The following is a 7,704-nucleotide window of genomic DNA, read 5'->3' on the forward strand; positions in this document are numbered from 1 at the left end:
TTATGCTCTGCTCGAGATGGTGAGCAAGAGGCAGAGGCTTGCAAAGAAGCGCTTTCATGGCGATTCCGATGAAGCCCAAGTTTCAGAGGAGGAACCCAAGAAGGTGGTGCCAGTCGCAGCAACGTCCAAACAGCAGCTCAAGAAGAAACCAAAGAAGTTGAAGACGCATCCTCTTCGAGTTCCTGGAATGAAGCCTGGGGAAGGATGTTACATTTGCAAGGGAAAGGACCACATTGCGAAGACGTGTCCGAAGAAAACAGAGTCTGAAAGCAAGAAGGTAAGCAAATTGTTTCAGTTCATGTCACAAAAATTCGATTTTTCAGGTGTGTCTTCTATGCCGAGAGCGTGGGCACACTCTCAAGCATTGCCCAGCTGGAGATGTCAAGGACAAGGAAGCTAAGTTTTGCTATAACTGTGGTGAAACAGGACACAGATTAGCTCATTGTTCGCAACCTCTCAAGGAAGGTAAACAAGTCCTACCTAGTTTTGAACGAAAAATGATACAAATGTATTTTCTTTATGTTTCCCAGGGGGTACTTCGTTCGCAGATTGTTTCCTCTGCAAGAAGAAGGGTCACATAAGCAAGAATTGTCCAAGCAACACTCGTGGAATCTATCCAAAGGTACGTGAATGCTGCTTAAGTTCGGGACAGACTTCACTGGGACTGTTCCAGGGTGGATGCTGCAAGTTATGCGGCGAGGTCACTCATCTAGCCAGGGATTGCCCGACGAAAACCAAGGCACAGAAGCCTAGATTAAAAATAAGTAAGTACTGCGTGCAGTTTAGATCCAATCCAAACTCACCTTTTACGACTTTGCAGGCAAGGATGTGGCCCAAAGCGGCGAGAAGCGTATTGTTTTTAAAAGCGGCGATGATCTCGAGGACGACTTTGGAGAACTAGAAGCATAGTGTAAGCGTTCGTTCTTAAATATCTAACAAGCTCCCAGATTACTAACTGGGAACTCTTCACATCCCGTGCTAAGCGCCCTCAACTGCACACACATGTGAACGTGAAAAAGCAGCACCCTCGAATGGAGGTTCGATTTTCGAGAGGGTTCTCCTGTTCCATGAAGCGAGCAGCGTGTCCCTTCTTCATGCCGTACCGGGTGCTCAAGACGAACGAGCTGCCCCTGCGGAGATCGGCCAAAGTCTTTCCAGTTGCCTCCAAGGCGTCTGCGTACTGGAAAAGCCCGCGATCATCTAAGAAAGCTCTCAGCTCCAAGGCATTCTGCAACGACATCGTGAATTGGGTAGGCCAAGTTGATGCTTTGTACTTACTTGCTGCTGTTTAGTGAGACCGAGAGATTTCATATCGTTCTTGGTCATGGACTTGAGCGAGTGGACGTCGTCGTAGCCATTTGTGGTGAAGACCTTACTGCTTCCCGCGAGAACACCGTTGCCAAGGTACTCCTCGAGAGTCTGCATTTCGTGCTTATCCGTGAACCTCCTGACTCGTTTTTAAACTCTAATCTGACGCCTTGCAACAGTGTTTCATACTCTTCAAAGTCGCTTGTAGTGCTTAGCTCACCTTGAGATTTCTTAAAGGTATTTGCGAGAACGATTCTAAGCAGCTGTATCGGGATGATCTCAGCTGCAAACAGGTAACATTAATATTGTTGTCAACCTTGGACTTACTTGCTCGTTATCCCTCTTGATCCTCGATTTGAGAGATTGGATGTCTTCGTAGCCTTCTCAAAATCCTTCACTTTGGAATGCAAGTAAGCCGAATAAACTCGTTCCTTTTTTATTTTAAACAGGCCAAGGTGAAAGCTAGTGACAGGATTTTCCACAGAGTGGCACAAACTTGGTTACATTGACGCAGCCCTTCTGGAGCTCTTGGCTGCACAGGCATGGCAGAGGAAATCGCAAGAGGCTCGAGCAGCACTCGTTCAACACGCCGCTCCTCAAGCTCCCGAAAACCTCTCGCTGGTTTTGGGACGAAAGCGAGCGCAGTGCCTTGACAATCCTCTTGGAGCATCCAGAAGCCTCGGCCGAGACACTCTTACCATCACACATTGTGGAGCGATCATCACGGGCATACCCATAGCTTACCAGCGCCGCAGCCACCACCACCACCACCACCACCGTCCTCAACATCATCATCATTATCTCTCTCTCTCTCTCTCTCTCTCTTACTCACTCAGTTTGAGCATCCACATTTTTTTCTTCCTTTCCTATTGTTCCTGCCAGAACACTTGGCGCGCACTCTCTGAGCATTCACATTTTTTCTTCCTTTTCTATTGTTCCACCCAGGAATTGGCGAACACTTGGAGCGCTCTGCGTGACACATGTCCGAGAAGAGAGATAAGCTTCTCCCCTCTTTTCTCATTTCTTCTTTCACTTGTTGGCATCGCATCGCAGTGCCTAGAGTTTGGAGATGAAGAGTGTGTTCTCCATCCTTCTCGTCTTAGGCTTGACTGTTCTCCTTGCGGATGCGCAAGGGAGGGACTGCAACAAGGCGGAGATCGTCGACCTGGCAACACGGTGCTCCAATGGCTTACTTGGCGCGCTCGAGCCGCTACCACGCGTGATTGGTCCGACCACTGATCTGTGGCCCGCATTCCAGTTGGTTGGCCGCCTCCTCCAGAGCTGCTGTGGCACTTTAGTGGTGAGTTACAACACGAGCTGCTTGTGTTCTCCTAGCGTCTCTTCCGGCAATCGCTGCGTGGATGTGAAGAGCTGGGTAAATCTGTGTGGGAGAGAGTGTTAGTTAGCTTGGAGCTATGGTGTGACTCCATTGCAAGAAAAATAATTTTAAGAAAACATACACACTCATATGGAACAATGAGCTTGTAAACCAAACAGAAGTGATTGCTTTGCTTGAGGTGATCTTTCTGGGATTGAGGTGATCTTTCTGGGAAACTTGTTTGCCAGAGGACTTGCTAGAAGATCGTCCAGGTATATAAGCTCCATGAATTTCATTAGGAGGAGAATCAGTAGCTTAAATAGTAATCATTCAAGTTTCTCAATTCACCAATGTCTTCATCTTCTTGTCAGCTATTGTCATGGCAGGAGTTTTAGCCGTGGACCCAGAGCTGTCTCGGATTACGCTGCTAATCCCGCCACCACCAACGCGAGCTTCTTCACTTTCACTGCCTTTCGCGGCAATGTCACAGCTGCGCCAGGAGCTTTCATCTTCTTCTAGTCAGGCTCGGTCAATCCCCCACACATCCATCCCCAGGCCTTAGAGCTCCTCTATTTGTTAGAGGGCTCGCTCACCGTTGGCCTGGTGGACACCACCAACAAGCTCTTCGTCCAGAAGCTCGAGATGGGCAACATATTCGTCCACTTCCAATTCAATGATGGACAGTATGCGGCAAAGGCCATCTCGGTGTTTGGGCTCCAATGCTGGCACCGTTTCCATCTCCGCCACCATCCTTCTGTTGGTCATCGACGATCAGATCATTCAAAGGGAGCACTGGCACCATCCAGACGCTCAAGAATGCCCTCACAGCATAAAAAGCTGCCAAGAAAAATTGCGAAGAAGTACTGGCTTGTGTCTCCTGATTTTGTTTTTGGTCTGGAAGTGCGGGAAAATCGAGTGTTTTACTCTGCTGCCCCAAAGAGCCTGGACAAGAAATTCCCTTCCAAGATTTCACTTGCCACCTGGTTTAAGCATATTCGCATTTTTTGAAAATTAACGGCTCCTCTAGCTAGTCAAGTTTGTCATGAACAAAACTTATTTATCAAAGCCAGAAACAACTAATGTCTCTTCACTAACTTGCTTTTGCAACGCAACTGTGAGTTCTCCCATCTCATTTTATGTTTTACAGGCAGATATTTCTACACGATCAATATTTCTCTATAACGCAATCTGTTTTATCTCGAGTCACTGTGTTAGTCAACATTTGGTCAACGTTTTTATGAAAGGAAATATAATAATTGAGGAAAGCTAAACCTCTTCAGCATTGTCATTGTCGTTGTAGTATACTGGTAAGTATTTCTGCCTGTCATGTGGGCGATCCGAGTTCGATCCCAAAAACGGTGATGCTCCCATTTTCTAGCTCTTTTTCATAATGATCATGCTCACTCGGAACCAGTGTTGCAAAATGCTCCCGGATTGACTGATCTTGACTGGAAGAAGAGCCTGGCCACGGAGATGCCGAGACCACCCAGAGCTGCGAATTCTGCGAGTGATGACTTCTGCACCATGAAAGCTCCTGCTGGAGGGCTGAGTTCGCTGTGAAAGCCAGTGAAAGTGAAGAAGCTCGCGTTGGTGGATGCGGAATCAGCAGCGTAATCCGGGTCTGTGGCAAAAACTCTTACCACAACAATAGCAAGAAGAAGATCACTAGCGAAGACATTGGCGCCACAAACAAATTATATGCTCACTCAAGACTAGGAAAGCAAACTTGCTCTTTGCGCTACTAATACCCCTACGCATGGAATTCTTGGAGCTTTTATACCCGGGCAATCTTCTAACAAGACCGCGTTATTCCTCTGGCAAACAAGTCTCCCAGAAAGATCACCTCAAGCAAAGAGACCACCTTTGTTTGATCTACAAGCCCATTTGTTTCATCCACTGTTCCATACAAGTTTGTGTGTGCTTGTCTTTGCGATGGATAGCAACTAACACTTTCTCCCACACAGATTCACCCAGCTCTTCACATCCACTTAGTGAGTGAGGAGCGAAATCATTTGGGGGAAACAGATTCTTGTATGTGTCATTCTCATTCTTAAGTTTGTTCTAATGATCGTTTCAGATTGTTGCGGAGTCTGGACTCTCCACACCAGATGACATAGCGCTTGTTCAAAATGCTGGAGTTAGTGCTGCTGGTCTTTTCGTGAAGTTTTATGCAATGTAAACGAATCTATAGGTACTCGTCGGGAGAGTTGCTAGTGAAGCAAGACGATCTGGAAGCTGATATTGTTTGGAGTAAAGCAGCTCAGAAGAAAGAATTCCGAGGAAGCGCTTTCATGGCGATTCCGATGAAGCCCAAGAGGAACCCATGCCAGTCGCAAAGTCCAAACAGCAAACCAAAGAGGTTGCCTCTTCGAGTTCCTGGAATGAAGCCTGGGGAAGGACGTAGGGAAAGGACCACATTAAGCATTACCCGGCTGGGGATGTCAAGGACAAGGCAGCTAAGTTTGCTATAACTGTGGTGAAACAGGACACAAATTAGCTCATTGTTTGCAACTCTCAAGGAAGGTAAATAACTCCTATCTAGTTTTGAAAGAAAAATGATACAAATGTATTTTCTTTATGTTTCCCAGGGGGCACTTAGTCCGCAGATTGTTTCCTCTGCAAGAAGAAAGGCCACATAAGCAAGAATTGTCCAAGAAACACTCGTGGAATCTTCTGGCCAAAGATTGCCCAACGAAAACCAAGACACACAAGCCTAGATTAAAAATAAGTGAATTCAATCAATTTCATCTCTTACGACTTCGCAGTGGCCCAAAGCGGCGAGAAACGTAATGTTTTTAAAAGCGGCGATGAATTTAAGAAGCATAGTGTAAGCGCTCGTTCTTAAATATCTAGCATTATCGATTGCTCACACATGTGAAATTGAAAAGGCAGCACCCTCGAGAAGTGAATTTCGGATCACCCAGAGGGTTCTCCTGTTCCATGAAGCGAGAAGCGTGTCCCTTCTTCATGCCGTAACGTGTGCTCAAGACGGACGAGCTGCCCCTGCGGAGATCGGCCAAAGTCTTTCCAGTTGCCTCTAAGGCGTCTGCGTACTCGAAGAGCCCGTGATCATCTAAGAAAGCTCTCAGCTCCAAGGCATTCTGCAACGACATCACGAATTCGGTAGGCCAAGTAAAGCTTGTTGATGCTTGTGTACTTACTTGCTGCTGTTTAGTGAGGCCGAGAGATTTCATATCATTCTTGGTCATGGACTTGAGCGAGTGGACGTCGTCGTAGCCATTTGTGGTGAAGATCTTACTGCTTCCCGCGAGAACACCGTTGCCAAGGTACTCCTCGAGAGTCTGCATTTTGTGCCTTTCCTAGGTAGGATCAACTCGTTTTTAAACTAAATCTGACGCCTTGCAATAGTGTTTCATACTATTCAAAGTCGCCATTTTTACTTGTTCCACCAGATGAATTGTCCGCTCTTGTGGAGCCCCAAAATTGTCCGACTCGAAAACTTTAAGGAGAGTGAGTGCTTAACTCACCTTGAGAATTCTTAAAGGTATTTGCCAGAACAATTGTAAGCAGCTGTATTGGGATCACAACTTTGGAGATCTCAGCTGCAAACAGCTAACGTTAATATTTTTATCAACCTTGGACTTACTCACTCGTATCCTCTCGATCCTTGACTTGAGAGATTGAATGTCTTTGTAGCCTTCTCAAAAACCACTTTGGAGTGGAAGTAACCCGAATATGAAAGCAGAGAGACACCCACACATGAGGTATATATAAATGGACATACTGTAGGGACATAGTTTTTTGAATGTTACATACATAGGTTATGTAAATTTAACTAAATCCCTATTGGCAGATTACAATTTATTATTCAATATAAATCTAATATTTTACATAACATAAATTGTGTTCTATAAAAGTGCAATCTATCTTTAAATAGTAAAGAAATTACAGTAATAATCAAATGGGGATTTGGTTAAAGTTATAAAAGTCAAACATGCTTCGAAGACATTCGCGTCAAAGTTTTGGGCTTCAAAAACCTGGAGCCTTGATTACGCAGGACCTTTCCCATTAGCTTCGAATCGTCATGCGTACATCATTGCGGCTACTGACGGTGTTACCAAATGGGTTGAGGCAATCTCATGTGCGACGGCGGATCAAGTTACCACAGCAAACTTTATATATACTCATATCTGCTGTCATTTTGGAGTACCTTGTATCCTCCTCTCTGATCGTGGATCACATTTTCTTGGCTCAGTTGTGGCTGATTTGGTTCAGAAGTTGGGAGTTTCACACTTGAAGTCAAGTTCGTACTGGCCTCAAGGAAATAGGCAAGCAGAGATCACAAATAAATCACTGAAGCAAATCCTTCAGATGCTGGTCCAATATAATCCAATATCCTGGCCATCATCTTGCCTCATGCCCTCTGGTCATATCTTACAACAGAGAAGCTGCCAACAGGTTTTACACTGTTTCGTTTGGTATATGGCCTTGAGGCAGTGTTGCCGATCCAGCTGTGCTTGCCAACATATAGAGTCTCTATAGAGGAAGCTGATCCATCTACGTCAACCTCAGTTACTTCCACTACACAGCCAGCGGAACAGTTGGTGCTGTTGGATGAGGATCGAGAGCTTGCAATGTTGTGTATTCAGATCGGGCTGCTTTGGATCATTCTCGCCAGTGAGGGGAGACGTTTCTGCCTGGAGATTTGGTCTGGTGGTTTGACGCAGCAACTACACACCCCGCAAAGTTCCAATCTCCTTGGACTGGTCCCTATCAGGTACTTCGTACTGTAGGTACTAACTCTTACCTTCTCGCAGAGCTCGCAAGACCCGAATCCAATAAATGATAGTCACTTAAAGAAGGACTTCTTGTGATTGTGTCCAGGTCTACTTGGTATACTTAGTTGATATCTGGTTTTATTCCTATTCAGTTTTCTTTTTGCTACTAAACTCTACTAGTCTATGAGAGAACTCTTTTTGTTATCAACAGGCCAGTGCTGTGTTGGGGCTAGATCATGCTTCGTGTGTCCAACTGTTGGGATTGCTCATCCCTTGGCCCCATTGGTATACCAATTGGTCATGGAGGCAGGAGACAATGAAAATAATCAGTTTTCTTCC

At 45.7% G+C, this 7,704-nt stretch overlaps 3 protein-coding genes across 9 annotated transcripts; 1 reads left to right on the forward strand and 2 right to left on the reverse strand.

The window, feature by feature from the left end:
* On the forward strand, positions 1-2,782 carry LOC112340722 (cold shock protein 1-like). Of its 7 annotated transcripts, XM_024659620.1 has the most exons (8): positions 1-277; positions 324-465; positions 531-622; positions 674-764; positions 821-1,404; positions 1,488-1,601; positions 1,669-1,718; positions 1,781-2,235. In XM_024659620.1, exons 1-5 carry the CDS (start codon positions 17-19, stop codon positions 907-909), a joined length of 675 nt encoding a protein of 224 aa, XP_024515388.1. In that variant the 5' UTR covers positions 1-16; the 3' UTR covers positions 910-1,404; positions 1,488-1,601; positions 1,669-1,718; positions 1,781-2,235. The 7 variants fall into 7 exon arrangements, with proteins under 7 accessions (XP_024515388.1, XP_024515389.1, XP_024515386.1 ...); XM_024659621.1 differs by having other exon boundaries at positions 821-910; positions 984-1,404; positions 1,488-2,782; XM_024659618.1 differs by having other exon boundaries at positions 1,488-1,718.
* On the reverse strand, positions 962-1,469 carry LOC112340723. Its single transcript, XM_024659622.1, has 2 exons — positions 1,279-1,469; positions 962-1,228 (listed from the first exon to the last, which is right to left on the reverse strand). Exons 1-2 carry the CDS (start codon positions 1,423-1,425, stop codon positions 989-991), a joined length of 387 nt encoding a protein of 128 aa, XP_024515390.1. The 5' UTR covers positions 1,426-1,469; the 3' UTR covers positions 962-988.
* A 2,633-nt stretch (positions 2,783-5,415) lies between the features above and the next one.
* Positions 5,416-5,935, reverse strand: LOC9653385. Its single transcript, XM_024659626.1, has 2 exons — positions 5,788-5,935; positions 5,416-5,727 (listed from the first exon to the last, which is right to left on the reverse strand). Exons 1-2 carry the CDS (start codon positions 5,932-5,934, stop codon positions 5,482-5,484), a joined length of 393 nt encoding a protein of 130 aa, XP_024515394.1. The 5' UTR covers position 5,935; the 3' UTR covers positions 5,416-5,481.
* Positions 5,936-7,704: the final 1,769 nt, after the last annotated feature.

The sequence above is a fragment of the Selaginella moellendorffii genome, unplaced genomic scaffold (assembly GCF_000143415.4).
Source record: "Selaginella moellendorffii unplaced genomic scaffold, v1.0 SELMOscaffold_69, whole genome shotgun sequence".
In the NCBI taxonomy this organism is placed as follows: Eukaryota; Viridiplantae; Streptophyta; class Lycopodiopsida; order Selaginellales; family Selaginellaceae; genus Selaginella; species Selaginella moellendorffii.

What these genes read in the sequence shown, in the direction of transcription:
- LOC112340723 (XM_024659622.1), bottom strand. Translation starts at nt 1,425, where the DNA reads ATGCAGACTCTCGAGGAGTACCTTGGCAACGGTGTTCTCGCGGGAAGC. An exon ending in GTCTCACTAAACAGCAGCAA is followed by an intron (nt 1,229 to 1,278) that starts GTAAGTACAAAG and finishes ATGTCGTTGCAG; the next exon opens with AATGCCTTGGAGCTGAGAGC.
- LOC9653385 (XM_024659626.1), bottom strand. Translation starts at nt 5,934, where the DNA reads ATGCAGACTCTCGAGGAGTACCTTGGCAACGGTGTTCTCGCGGGAAGC. An exon ending in GCCTCACTAAACAGCAGCAA is followed by an intron (nt 5,728 to 5,787) that starts GTAAGTACACAA and finishes ATGTCGTTGCAG; the next exon opens with AATGCCTTGGAGCTGAGAGC.